The 14,711-nt window shown below is 44.8% G+C and overlaps 1 protein-coding gene across 2 annotated transcripts; it reads right to left on the reverse strand.

The window, feature by feature from the left end:
- Nucleotides 1-360: 360 nt before the first annotated feature.
- On the reverse strand, nucleotides 361-14,026 carry hh (hedgehog signaling protein). 2 transcript variants are annotated; one of them, XM_070217391.1, is made up of 3 exons: nucleotides 12,920-13,093; nucleotides 5,317-5,578; nucleotides 361-1,527 (listed from the first exon to the last, which is right to left on the reverse strand). In XM_070217391.1, the coding sequence occupies exons 2-3, from the start codon at nucleotides 5,537-5,539 to the stop codon at nucleotides 854-856; spliced, it is 897 nt and encodes a 298-aa protein (XP_070073492.1). In that variant the 5' UTR covers nucleotides 5,540-5,578; nucleotides 12,920-13,093; the 3' UTR covers nucleotides 361-853. The 2 variants fall into 2 exon arrangements, with proteins under 2 accessions (XP_070073492.1, XP_017003123.2); XM_017147634.3 differs by lacking the exon at nucleotides 12,920-13,093 and adding an exon at nucleotides 13,227-14,026 and having other exon boundaries at nucleotides 362-1,527.
- Nucleotides 14,027-14,711: the final 685 nt, after the last annotated feature.

The following is a 14,711-nucleotide window of genomic DNA, read 5'->3' on the forward strand; positions in this document are numbered from 1 at the left end:
ACAGGTGGTTTTCGGAATAATTAACACGGAGACACAGACACAAATTAAATTAAACACAAAACAAAATTTGAATAAAAAAGGAATTAGAGATGGGTCAAACATAAACGGCAATATCGATTTTTGCCGTCAAATATCGATCGATTTTTTGCAACCTTGTGTGCAAAATATGGCAGGTTGACAGCTCTGCCAGTAGAGTGACCGTATTTCTGCAGGACAATTGGCGGGAAAAATTCAAAAGTTTGAAAAATTAAAGTCAACTTTTAAAAAAATATATAAGCCTTAGTAAAAATCCACAAAGTACCGACTACCAATAAAAACACACCTTCATTTATCAAACAATTTCATTATATTTCATTAAATATTAAGTATAAATACGCAGTTAACTATTAAGTATTATATACACAATTACAATAAAGTATTCAGTCACTATAATGCTTCTTCTATATACAAAGTACAATATATATTTATATCCAATGGCTTGAACTCGCCGCCGCACCTCAATAAATTATGCAATTCAATTCCATTATAATATACAGTAACAGTCGTCTGTGTTCTCCGGGAGTTTGCCGATTGATTTTCTCATTTTAGGATCTGCGCCGAGGATTGCCTACTTATAGCTAATATGTTTGCAAAAACAATAAGTCAGGGACATTTAACAATGTTTTCTCTTTCGTTTTGATTACTTTTCTCATTTGCTTTCGGGTGGGGTGTTTTGTTTTTTGTTGTTTGTGGTAAATAAATAGTATCGATCGATTATTAACGATATTCAACATTGAAATACATCAATCATTAGGCATATACATAACTACAGGATATAATACAATACAGGATCATGGGATCGGGATGGGGATCCTCAATCGTGGCGCCAGCTTTGCGGCAGCACGTAGTCCTTGACCTTGTAGAGGGCATTGGCGTACCAATGGATGCCATTCTGCACCTCCGCTTGGTTCACCGTCTTCGGCGAGCTGCGCAACTGCTCCTTGGCGGGCAGCCACGCCTCCACGGTGGACAGGAGGCGCATGGGGGCGAGACCCCAGTGGGCCAGCGACTGGCTGTTGATCACCGCATAGCAACTGGCGGCCACCGAGTTGACCACAATGGTGCCCTCGCGTGTCAGTGGCGCCACCACGCCCTTGCTCCGCACACTGCCCACTCGGACGACGCGCTGGGGCCTTAGTTCGCCCGTCTCCTCATCCCGGACGAGCACCTGGTTCTGCTCCACGACGCGATCGGCGAAAACAAAGGCGAGTTCTTCCCGTTCCGGCTGCCAAACGCTCACCAAATGGGCGGGCGTGACCGTGAGCACCGCTCCACCGTCCGTGTGCAGCTGCACAAAGTTCTGCATCTGCTCCAGATTGCGGTCCATGAAGAGGATCACCTCGCTGAAGACCGCCTGTCCGTTGGCTGTCATGCTCAGGACTCGGTCTCCGATGGAGAGCTCGCCGAGCGGCTTTCTAACTCCACTTTCCAGCAGCGCCGTGCTTTCTGGGGTGAAGCAGCCGTGCACATGGGAGCTGATCGAGGAATCTGTAAGTAGGAAAGAAAAGGATATGGTTAGGAAATTTTTTAAATATTTTAAAGTAAAAAAGAAGAGTTTAAACCCTAAACATAATCACATATTTTCCGATTTTCTAGTTCTTATGAATATCTAAAATTATTCTAGTCCTAATATCAAACTTTCTTAACTGTAACTTCTAAGAAAAAAGTTAAGCCCTTGCTATTTTCTTGATTTACAAATCTTCCAATCATGTTTAAGGGAGCACCGTTTTAAAAACTACACAATCCCGAATCAAAACGAGTGTTTCTGATTTGCAGATTGCAGATAGCTCGCCCTCAGTACAAACCTCCCAGGTAATGGCATTAGTTTGCTAATCTAATTTGGCGTTAAGCATCCAATTGCCAAGCCCAACAAGTCAAAAAGGTTTTCACAGATCCTACGGGGCTGGCCGGTTGCAGCCCAATGTGAAACAATGGGCCCGAAAGGGTCTGAAAGGACTGCCTTTTGCGGTTCGCCAACAAGCCAAGCCGAGGAACAGAGATCGAAAATCGAAGATCGGAGATCAGCAATCTGCGATCTGCCAGGCATATCAATAACAAGCCGGCCGACGTGTTTTTGTTTCGGCTTGCACAAAAATTGTGATCTTGTTTTTCCTACAAGATTAGCCGTGGGATCAGCAGTTCGGAACTCGAGCCAAAGCGGCTTAGGAATCGGAATCCCAGGGAGGTGAGCTGCCAAAAATGAACAAAAAAATGTATAAGAGGAAAAGGAAAAAAGGGGATGGGCCAGGTAGCAGTTCGTGGTTTGTTTTCCCAACCGTTTTTGGCAACCTGTTGGCAATTACCGAACATGCTGCAACCCACCTAAACAATAATCGAAGCGCAGGCCACATTAATCACCATTAATGGGTATCGAGTTGCAGGGCTGCAGGGCTATGGGCCCACCCAGATGGATCTTGAATAAAACACCGAGTCGGGCTGCATTTTGTAGAACTTTCTCTGGGGGCCTTCACACCCGAAGCGCCGCTGCCGCTGCCTCTGCTGCTTGTAAAATTCAAATTAAAAATTCCAGACCAAAGGCGACCACTAACCGCGCGCTTTACTATAATGAGTGGCCATAAAGTGGCCTTGTTGCGGCTGCCGCTGGAATTCCTCAGAAAATGCACCTTCCCAGTGGCCAGCCCGAAATTCCCATTGATGCATTTTTGGTAAACACAGACGGGCGGACACACAAAAGTGTAGAAACAATAAAAATCGGATTAAATACATATGGCCGGGGTCTATAAAACCCATAATCGATGGGGGGAGGGCAGCGATCGGACCCAAAAAAAAAGAAAGACAGAGAAAAAGAACAGACTGGACAAAAGAGTGTGAGAGGAAGCGCGGTAGTAACAAGAAAAATTGGTGTGAAATCTACCTTCCAACCAAAACAGGCACAGAAACACAGAGACAGAGACCAAAAATAAAAATAAAATAAAACACGAGGGACGAGAAAAATCTCAGGCCTTCGTCTTCGTCGGCGGCGGTGAGTGGAAAGTGAAGAACTTGAAGGGTCATAAATTAATAAACCATTAAAGTGGTTAAAATTATCGTTATTTTATCTTTGTTGTGAAGACTAAACTGATAAATTATTACAAAACAGAGGACAGCCGCTTGCCGTGGCAGTTGTTGCTGTTGTTGTTGGCTTGGTGACTGATCGTTTGGACAGCATTAACATGAACATGCAACAACAACACGCGCTTGGGGGCTTTAATGCGCGCGCGCGACACAGCAACAACAAAAGACAGCAGCCACATTGGTAGGAGGGAAAATAAAAATAAAAAAAAGAAAGAAAAAAAATTAGTGTCGTCAAAAAGGTTTACAGCCATTACTCTTCGTCGTCGAGCGAGTGTGGTTGTTGTTGCTGTTGCTGCTGTCTAGGCCCCCCAAACGAAAGACTTAGGCAGCGAACTCGAGGCGCAGCGAATGCTGTGCCAAAACTGTCATAAGCCCGTGGTTTATGTGCAGCGGCCTATCAGCAATCAATCGCCCCGTAATTTATTGATAGCTAGCAGCTAAGCAGCATGCAACACATGGCTCTGGACCACACACACATGTGGCAAGGGAAAAGTATGACCTGCTTGCCACTTGTTCGTCGGCTGACCTTTTGATATTTCCTAAAGAGAGAGTGGAGTGGGGGAATGACAGCAGGATCCAGGATCCTCATAGACCGGCGGCTCCTTTCATAAGCAATTAGAATCAATGAGCAAGGACACTCGGCTCGGTTTCCTTTCCCCTGCCGCTTGCCCTTTTGTCCTGCCCGTAATCTTTATGGGCCGCCACCAAAAGTCACAATATTGTGACTCGACTGCGTGTGTGGGAAAGAGGCGTGGCATCTCTTGTAATTGTAGATGGAAATTAAATGTACAACTGACAGCCAGTCGCACCCAAAGTGTCTGTGTGTGGGAAACTTGAAAGGGAAAATCCCTCTGAAGCCGCGCCAAAGAAATGCAAAATAAAATATATATATCTACAGGCAAGCGAGAAGAGAGAGAGCAAATCTTGGCAAGAAAACTTAATTGTCTTGGCCCGTTTTGGTTGGCTGGCTGATCGGGCCAGGCCGAAAGCATTTTCTTCTCGGTCTTTGGGGCAGTTTCGTTATGTTTCGGGGAAAACTGGTTGCTGGCCATAATGGCAGCTCACAGATACACACTCGGAGCGACTTGGGCCCCGGTCTTGGTCTTAACTGATGATGCTAACTTGCTTCGGTGTTTCAGTGTTTTTTTCAATTAGGCCCGCGCTCAGGTTTTAGCCCGGCATTTAATTCATCTTTGCCTGATGCCTGCCTGCCTGTTGGCCTGTTGGCCGTTTGCCTGTTGCCTGCTTCTCTGTCTTGGCCAGTTTGCTGCTGCCGCTGCTGCCTGAGAAACGCTTTGGGTGTCGTATCATCAATTCGTTTAATTTGACAGGCGCAAACCTAAACATGTCAAAACAACAGCCATGCGGTTAGTAGTGGTGGTTGCCGAGTTTCGGGTCCAGTCCAGTCGTCCAGGTCCCCCAGCAGACCATCCACAGTCCGGTTTTCGGACTTTGTTGCCGTTGCCTCGTTTCCCCTTTTCGAAGATCATGGGATCTTTTGGGATCTGGCGAGGCGAGACGAGAAGAGACTGCAGCCGTGGCCAATTTGGCGGATGCGATGTGCAGGGCGAGCGGCTGAAATTTGCCAACGCCTGTCAGCTTAGCGATCGCCAGTACGAAACATGCGAAATTACGCTTGTTAGTGTCACTTCTGGCTAACCGACCAGGCCCACCCATCACCCGTCACCTCACGAAGGGCCCATTACTTCCTACAGTTTAGCTTTGGCTAACTTTAAATGGCTTTAGTTGTTCTAAAATGTAAAATTATAACTCTTGGTTATCTAATTCTAGGGATATCTAATTTTTTCTGGTATTCATATTACATATCTATTTTTTAATGTATAAATTTTGTTTTGATATCTCTTTAAAAAAATGTTATTTTATTACGTGGAAAGCAACTATTTTTTAATTTTTACATTTGGTTATGAATTATTTTTCATATATTTCTATTGATTTAAACATTTTTGGTTATGAAAAAAAAAACAATTTAAATAAATTTATTATGGGTACTATTTTAGGCATTCAATATTTTATAATTTTCAATTTAGAAATTTCTGGTATGATATTTCCCATTGCCCAACTGTTACCCAACATTTGTAAAAACCACAAAAACCGGAAAAGTATTCACTATGAAATATGACTAAAGGCTTGGGCCCATTAAGTGCCCCTTGCGGCGATTAAGTAAATTATGTGGACAATTACCTGACTTGACGGAGCAGTAGATGTGGCGCCGGCTGACGTAGGAGACCCAGTCGAATCCGGCCTCGACGGCCAGGCGGGCCAGCATGCCGTACTTGGACTGGTCGCGATCGGAGGTGGCGATGGTCACAGCTCTTCCCTCGTAGTGGAGCGACTCCTGGCCGTGCTGGTACTCCTCGTCCCAGCTCTCGGTGACCAGCAGGCGGATGCCGGGCCACTCGTTCATCACCGAGTAGGCCAGCACGTTCAGCTTCTCCTTGCAGCGCTGGAAAGGGCAGAGAAGCGGAGATCGATTAGGTATTGTTAATAGCCAGACGCCATGTTTAATTCACGCAGCACGCACGGGGGAGCGAGATGGATATACAGTGCTGGCGAGGGGCGTGGCATGAGGGCGTTCATTCCGGTGGCCCAAAGGGCCCAACAACGCGTTCATTTTCAGCGATCTCCAATCGAGAGACAGAGGTCTACACTCAAAGAATTTTGAAACTTCTAACTTTTTGGAGACAAATTTTTAAAATAAAAAAATCCTATTAAAGAATTTAAAATAAATATATTATATATCTTACTTTCATTAAAAATATTTTTAAACTAATATTATTTTTATTAAAATTTTCCCTTTGAAAGGCTAGCATATTTGTGATTTTTCCTAGTGCATTGCATGCACCTTTGCCGCTCTGTGAGTCTGCCCTTTTTGGCCGCATCCTTTGAACCTGTTGCTGCAACCTCAACAAACAGGCGATCGTGTTTGCCCAGTTCCCTTTTGGCCAAAGGCTTATTTGCCCATGCTTACGCGCAGTTCAAACACTGACCCTCCATGGTGACCCTAACCCACGCTCGAAAATCGAATAGAAGACCTTTTATTTTCTCCCTTTTCTTTTCACTCTTTGTTTTTCCTGTCGATAATATGAAAATGCTTACGCTTTGTTTGCCAATGTGGTGGGTGCTCATCCGTTTGTCGGCTCGTTTTCATTTGATTTTTTTAGTGAGCAGGAGAAGAAATGCCAGCCAAGCAGAAAAGGATTCGTATAAGTCTATGCAAATATTTGAGATCCCAAAACTCGAAATTCGAAAAAAAGAAAATCAAAACTAAGACGGCAACAGAGTATCTTAAAGATTGACGCAGCCACAAAATCAATTATCAACGGACAGAGCCCGGTTGACAGGATGTTGCCTTTTTGTGGGCAAACAGAATTCGAGCCGTAAAATCAATTTGCGACACAGAGATCCTTGGCTTATTCTTTATTTTCATTTTAGGACAAACCACAGCCTTTTTGGGTTTATGTTTTGATGAGGTGTGGATCTGTAGCGGCCTGTGCTTGCTATTATTTGGCCAAATACAAAACAGAGCTGGCGAATTTGTCACACAGCTGCGGGGCAGCCGCAACTGTGGCAAATTGAGGATGAGGATAAGGATGAGGTGGCAGTGGCAGTGGCAGGCCGCATTCCGGGAAGAGTTCAATGATATTTGCTCTCGCTGCATCAGCTTTGCTTTATTAAAAGGCTTAACCAGTCGAGAGTCGAGAGTTAAGAGTCGAAAGCCAAGAGCCAAGCTGTGCTAATGAGCACAAAAGCGTAACGACAAACAGAGGATGGTTACCCATGGATATAGCCAAGTATTGGGATAGTATGGTTGGGGGAAAGACAAACGCTTTTGTCTTAAGCACTGCCAACGATGTTTACCCAACATGCTAATGCATTGAGCTCGAGCTCGAATTCGAATCGATGCGCTGGACGCGCAATGAACAAACAACGGTCGTCTCAGATCTCGGATCTCCGATCTGGGATCTTGAAACTGGGATCTCACAGATCCCATACCATACCCGATCCACATACGAACTCCCAGTAATTCCGCCAGCAAGTACGTTTGCCGACGGGTGCGTAAGGTAAACATTACGGATACACGGCGTCGGCGGCCCAAAAAGATGGCTAAATAATGTGTGTGCCTTGTAAGTGGCCGTTAGACAACAGCGTCAAGTGTAAATAAGCCCGTGTATAGGGATCGGAAAATCCCTATACCTCAGATACCTATTCCCCCCTCTGTTCCCCAGGAAAGCTGCATTAATTAGACATTCAACAAGGTGTGAACTTTGCCTTCGCCAACAGCCATTACCCCGAAAAGGGGAAAATCAGAAAATCAGAGAATCAGAAATCCCGGAGATCTGGAATCTGACATCTAAAACCCAACCACGCCCCATTGTGTGTTTACACGGGGCTGCTTTCCACCTCGATTTTGGCTATTTCGGTTTTCCCCCCGCCTTTTTTATGCCTCTTTGATGCGTTTTTAATGGCCGCGACTGCAGTTTTATTGATTTAAATTGTCTGGCTGGCTGCCAATTTGACGCTTTTAATGGTCGGGCGAAATTATTATGGCACGAAGATTATTAGGCACTCATCATCATTAGGCTTCGGCCAAGAGAAGTTGGCTTAATAGTCTACCTGGCTGACTCGGAGACAAGTTCGGGGGCTTTGTTTGTTTTGACCAGGCCCATCCCATCTTATACCATTCCTTGGCTTTTTTGCGAGGGTCTCGGATTACTGGGTACTGGGTACCCCAGGGAAACCGACGATTAGGAAACGACACAATTTAACGACATAATTCAAGTGCGCATTAAGTTACTGGCAGCCGTGAGGGGAGTCACCCTTTTTTTATTCCTTATATTCCGATGCACGTGCTCTATGGTGTAAGCAGATATGGCATATCCTTTGATTCCCGGCACTGATTGCGATCGCAGAGGAAGCGAAAACTTACAACTGAGGAAGCGACACAGGATATAGTCGAAAAAACAAGGAGAAATCACGTCACCCACCCGGTAAATATACACACAGACACACACGCGATATGTGTGTCAACGGGAACTGAGGTGGGCCACTTGAGTGGGGCCCTTAGGGTTTCTCGGGTTCGGGAGTTCCAGAATCTGTCAGCATCTGCCTTCGGCCGCCCTGTGTGGCCCACTCGAGGCCACAGATTTCCTCACTTAATTGGCGAACCGTTATGGATCCCCTGATGGATTCAAGTGCAATGCCAATCCGCAGCTCCATCGCGCTGCGTTGTTTATTTGTGTTGCCAATCTATTCACAGCTCCGATCGGCTCTTCATTAGAATTAGCGGCGGTCTTTGATTTGTTTACGATGCGCTGGCAGCGCAATTATTACAGCGCAAAAATCAAATATCGAAACGAGACGAAACGAAAAGGGGACGTCTGAAGTTTTAATTAATTGGAAATGAAACTATGTTTACGGAATCTCGAGAGATATCCGAGGTCCGAAGTCTGCTCCTGTCTGTTTGTTTCCATTATAAATGGCCGGGCATTAAGAAGTGGAAACCTTTATTGGATTAATGGGGGATTAAGATCGGGGTATCGCTGCTAATTGAATTTCTGCCTCGCACTTGGCCGATATTATTAACGAGTAATATATATTTTTTATTGACTCCTTAAATCTGAAATCATTTAGCAGAGACTGCATAATGTTTTTCATTTTCCCCCCAATGTAATCCACAAACGCATTACAAATGCTCGTAAATCTCGCGTCAAATAAATGTCCATAAAAGGAAGGCGTCATTTTATTGTTATTAATTAAATGCTATTAATTTGCAGAAATCGTAAATTAAATCTCAGCTGTGGCCTATTGCCCGGCCTCACCTGCCTCGCGTCTGCCAGCCACATTTAATGTCCCCCGGCGATCAGCAAAAGTCATTTGGAGGCGAGGAGTCCCAATCCCAGCCAGGTAAGAGCCGAGAGCTCGGCCAGGGTCTTAAATGATAAGCGCCATAATCCCTGATGTGTGATTAACTTTGATGATGAGTTATGAGCCGCACATTGGCACTGATGGGGCTGCCGAGGAAGGGGATCGAGATGGGGTCTTGGGGTCTTCCGAGCTCCAAGCTCCAAGTTCCAGCTTCCAATGACTTGCAGGAATCGAGAGGAACCATGTGAAATGTGAGTCACTCGCCCAGCAGTAATGTGATAGCCGCGACGCGATCTCTGATCGCGATCTTCTCTCCGGCGAGCAAGTTCATAAAAGTTTTATGCAAATAAAGCAAAAGCCAGAGCTAAAAAGGCAAAGCAAATATCGATGGCATTTTGGGCCAACAAATCCTTGAACATTCGCGCTTGAGTGCCCTCGTAAAAGTATCAAATTGATTAATAATAATATAAAAGCATCTCGCACAAAAGCAAAACAAACAGTGGATCCAGCAGGGACACTCTGCTTTATATATGGTATATGGTGGGCAATATGTGGGGACCTTTTAAGGCAGACGATTTGTCCACTTTGCCTGACTGATGTTTGTTTGATAAGTTTGATTACTTTGTGGGCATTCGCAGGAATGTTCCCACGAAATTTTGGCTGATGTTTTGCTTATCGCAGCATTTGACGTGATTTGATTTGAGTTTTTGGCAAAGGGAAAATGAAACTGAAGCTCTGACATCATCCCACCCAACGTTTTCAGTTTTTTCCGTTCTTTTTTTTTTGTCATAATAGGATCAATTTTGAGTCATAATGCTCTATTAAAATGCCTGAGCTGAGGGCTTACTTTGATTTGATTTGAGTGGAGTGGAGTTGATTTGATGGTGATGTTGATTTTGAATTTGATTTTCAGTTTCAGTTTGATGTGCATGTCTGGAGGAGCGGAGAGATAGAGAGAGTGAGGTCTGAGGACCCGGCTGCATGCATGTCAATAATCATATCGGATTACCCATTGGCTTTGCCCTCCGGCCCCATTGTTGCTACAATTTATGAAATTTTAGAACTTATGCTGCGGCTTTTGACGCATTCTTTTGTCCAACCATATCCATCTGTCCGCTGCGGTTTCTGCTGCTCGTCTAATCCCGTGGCATTCGAGTTCAGATACTCCAGTTCTGTTCGGTTCTGAAAATCTGAAAAGGCGTGTTCCCTAGACACATTTGCCTGTAATTACCTGAGGCAATGACTTGTCATAAGCTCCGGCATTTCACGATTTTACGATGCTCTGCGCTGCATTCGTTCGCTTCGGTTTTGCCACCTAATGCCGATTGCTGAATTTTTCGCAATTTGTTTATGCAACACAACTGGCAAACACCCACAGCCACAGCCAAAGGAACAAACAGCCGAGGCCACACAGTTAGCAGTCCGCTTTGTGAGCCGTTTAAATGGCCAAAACGAATTGTTTACCAGCTGAAATTCACGCACAGCGGCCAGTAAGTCAGTTGGTCTGATAGCCAAATCCGAGTCCACATAAAATACGATTTAGTTGCGCTCGGTTGGTACTCAATGTTGAAATTCTCAATTCTCGATTCTCAATGTCACTCTGGCACTGAAACTTCGGTAGCGGAACAGTTGCCGTTGTAAATATTTGCCCCTCGAACAACAGGATTTTTATGCCGGCCGAGTGTCCTTGGCCATTTAGTCAAATGCCCAAAGGACCTTGGCCTTCGGTGTCACTGCGATATTGCTGCCGTGCGAGCAACTGTTAATTGTTCGCCAGTTTCTGTTTCTGTTTCTGGAAAGGCTGTAACTGCAATGCCTTTTGATTGCATATCAAATTCAAGGTAACATCTGAAATCGCTGCCACCATTTAGAAACCCCCGATGGGCGCGTGGCAGTTGCAAAAGGCAATTTGGGAAAAGTTTTCGAGTGAAACTCTAGCCGGCAGAACAACTGTTTTGCTATGGGTACAGTAAAATCAGATCTTATGATAACTATTATAACATAGTATATATTATATGATTCATCCGATCTTAAAGATCTTATAAAACTAACCAAACCAATAAATCACTTTAGTGAAAGTCACTATAACATGAGAGTTATATTATAATCTTAAATCAACTGAATTATTTGCTTGACAGCCGTAATCTGTCTTCTCATAATTTTGATTATTACCCCTTTATTTTTGCTCCAAATCGTGGCCTAGGAAACTGGAAGTCTATCATAAAAGTTTAATAGCCCGCTTATAAAGCTTATCAATGATAGGGTTATTTTTACACCTAGTCAGCACTTAAAATTTCATTAAAATAACAAGAATCGAACAGATAAGCCGACCGCGTCCATGAAAAGCGTGCCGATTGTGTATCAGCAACTTCAACCTCAATGTCAGCCCTCTTAGGGGGGCTTGACTGTTGGCCAGACTTGTGGCCGTAATGCAACCACCGCGCTGGAATTAAGCACTTGTTTTAGCCGCTTAGCTGTTTTGCACTTTGAAACTTAAACACCCCCCAACCGAGTGGCCAGCACCCCCCTCACTTTCACTAGCCCCGCTCGTTTTCCTGCCCCTTTTGGGGTGATAAGATATTGCTATTCTTCGCCTTAGCTGGTGTCTTAACACACATTTTTCTGCCAGCGATGTAGAACAAGTAGCAGCCTTTAAGTACTTGCACAGGAAATAATATTTAAATATTTAGAAGATAATAGAAATTATTAAAATATTTAAAGTATTACCAGTAAAACCATTTAATCAAAAGAAACCCTTACTGTATTATAATACTAAAGTCATAATATGTGTATAGTTTCTAGAAAATACTTCAGTTTTCATGAAATATGATATATATCTTATAAGATATATTTCTTATAATGTAATGATCTTGTCACAATAATTCCCAAGTGAAATAATTTTCTTTCGGTGCCATGTTCTACACATAGCCACACATGTTGGCAAATACAGAGTCACTATCTCAGCGGATAGTACCTGTGTATTGGCGAGCGGACTACTTGGCTGCAGTCCGCTTATCAGACAAATGCCGGCGATAAGCGGCCAAATGCTCGCGTGCCTCGACTTTTGGGGCGTAGACAGGTGGGCGGAGTGGTGATGGGTTGGGTAAAACCTGGTAAACACCGGGACTCGTAATCCCCTGCACTCGATACCCTGTTTGTTGTTCAGCGCGAAAATGCAACGAATGTTGATTGAACTATTTGCGATGATGATCCCCGGATCGATTGGGCTCGAGGTTGTTGAACGCACTCTTGTTTGTTTGGATTCGGAACCGTTTGGCTTCGCTGCTTTATGGCTTAGTTCGCTGGAATTCGAATTCAGACGCTATCTACCTTTTTTTGCGACTTCTTGGCTTTCGAGTATCGGGCTTCCTGTTATTTTGCACTGGCGAAATAAGTGCAGTGGTGCCGATAAGCTGCATAATTAATCATATAATGGCCAATGCTCAAAACTAATGCGGTAAATTATTTTTTCTGCCCGTTTTTATGGCACCACCATAAAGTTTGTGAAATAGCCAATGCGAGCCGATGCCGATGATTGGGCACTTTTGCGCCACGTAGCGTTTATCAATGGGAACTGAGTGGCACAATCTCGTGCCATCGGGGCGATCGGTAGATAGGGTAGATAAGGTTGACCAGCGCCAGCGATTAGCGATAGCTAATTTGACAATTGAAATCGTGTCCACAGGTGGGCGAAAGATGAGGGCGGTGCGCAATGAGCGCGGAATTAGCCTAGCCGCAAAATCGGAACCAAACTGTCTATCTGTCGATTTTTACGGCCCCAGAAATCAGGACTGTTTCAACTTTCCTTCAATAAATTTCTATTCCTATATCACCGAGGGCTTAGTCATATCACAAAATAATTCCTATTAATGTCCAGCCATTTGACCACTACAAGTACCCTTGTATATTGTTAACTCACATGATGTTCTATCGAATTAGTCACTATATTGCTAAGAGATCTTGGGGTTTGAATGAATATCACTTATTAATGGAATGATTTGAACAACACAGTTTTGATTAATCATTTCAGTAGCCGACTAGATTGCAAGTACTACGCGAAACTTGTCATTTTCCGCTAGCAAATCAAGGGAATGACTTGATTTGGGGTTTGTAAAAATAGTTTTCAAGTCACTTTGGAAGAAAAAAACCCCCGATAAGCGAAACTTTCCCGATGATAAATTATTTTACAATTTTTGACCACAGTGATTCGTGGGCTTTTTGCTTACCTTGGTCATCAAACGATCTGCTCCGGTGCCCTCCTCGTCGCGGAAGAGGATGTCCCTGTTGTAGTTCGGCACCAGGTCCTTGAATTTCGGCGAGTCCCGACGGATCTCACCTTCCAGGGGTCCCGATGCGCTGTTCGTGTACTCGGAGAGATTGGGAATGGTCTGCTTGAGGACCAGCGGGTACAGGTTGCGCGCCCTATGACGACCCAGTCCTCGGCCAGGACCGCAGCTGTGGGCCGGGGTGAAGTTCAGTGGCAAGACGAGCAGCAGAAGGGCCAGCAGCGAGGTCAGCCTGCTGATGCAACGCTGCGTATGCGCAATGTGGCGCATCGTTAGCGATTCTGGATGAGATGCGGAAACGGTTTTGGAGCTGCTGGCACTGTGGCACTTGGCGTCCAGGGAGAGACAGGTGACACTGGCGGCACTGGCCCAGGGCACTGAGCTGTTGCTATCCATTATTTATTTTGGACTCGTTGTTTGCTGTTTCTATTGATTGGATTTTTTTTTTTTTTTTGGTTATTTAGCACTTCACTTTTGGCACACTGACACGTTTTGGCGACACGTTTGTTGTTATTTTACTACTACTGCTTCTTCTATTTTCTTTTTGGCGTATTGTGTATTATTATTTAACCTGGCTAAGTCGGAATAGCAGGTCCTCCTAACTGTTCTCCGCAGAAACTGGCAGTTAGCTCTCGGATCGGACAACCGTTGCGCTCGCACTGTGATTGACAAATGACATTTCCGAGCGGAGTATCGAGCGCGCAGAGTGTTCGAGTGCGAGTACGAGTACGGCAGCGAAAACGAATACGAATACGAAGTGCGAGTACGAGGGTGCTTTCAAGAACCCTAGGCTCTCTCACACAACAGCCCCGAGTTCATTTTCATTTTCACTGGTGTGAGTGGAAGTCACTCGACGATCGGGTCTGGTGTTCATTTTTATGCTGCCTTATCGCCGAGGCAGTGAGAGCGGGACAACTAGATGGTATAGCACACCTATAAAACGTCTTTTTAAGTATTAGTCTTATGTACTCGCAGCAACAGATGTTGGATGGTATGGAGTGGTATGGTCCATGTCCATTACGGCCATGGGCAGAGGTAGAGGTAAAGGTGTGCTGTATGCCCCGTTGCCAATTGGATGTGCTGGTGTGCGTGGCCAGAAGAGCCGCATCCTCTGCTGCAATTTCTCTTAACACTTGCACTACTCTCGACTCTTGTGGCTTGTTAGCCGCCTCGCCTCTGACCCTGCAACTCCTCCATCTCCGTCTTTGACTCCATCTCTACCTCTACCTCCCAGCACTCATTGTTCACTTTTTTCCGTTGCCTTTCTTCGTTTTGTTGTTCGTTTCGCTTTATTGCTTGTAAATTAATAATGTTCCGGTTTTTTGTGTATTGTGCGACTCCTGGGCAGCCTTATATGGTATATGGTATGTGGAGTATATGGGTTCAGTGCCGCTTCCGTTTGGCCATCTTAAGCGGACCGAAAAT

The sequence above is a fragment of the Drosophila takahashii genome, chromosome 3R (assembly GCF_030179915.1).
Source record: "Drosophila takahashii strain IR98-3 E-12201 chromosome 3R, DtakHiC1v2, whole genome shotgun sequence".
Lineage (NCBI taxonomy): Eukaryota > Metazoa > Arthropoda > Insecta > Diptera > Drosophilidae > Drosophila > Drosophila takahashii.

Coding starts and splice junctions, on each gene's coding strand:
- hh (XM_017147634.3), bottom strand. CDS start 13,682: ATGGATAGCAACAGCTCAGTGCCCTGGGCCAGTGCCGCCAGTGTCACC. Junction 5,579..13,226: donor CAGATCGTTTGATGACCAAG/GTAAGCAAAAAG, acceptor TGCCCTTTCCAG/CGCTGCAAGGAGAAGCTGAA. Junction 1,528..5,316: donor CTACTGCTCCGTCAAGTCAG/GTAATTGTCCAC, acceptor TCCTACTTACAG/ATTCCTCGATCAGCTCCCAT.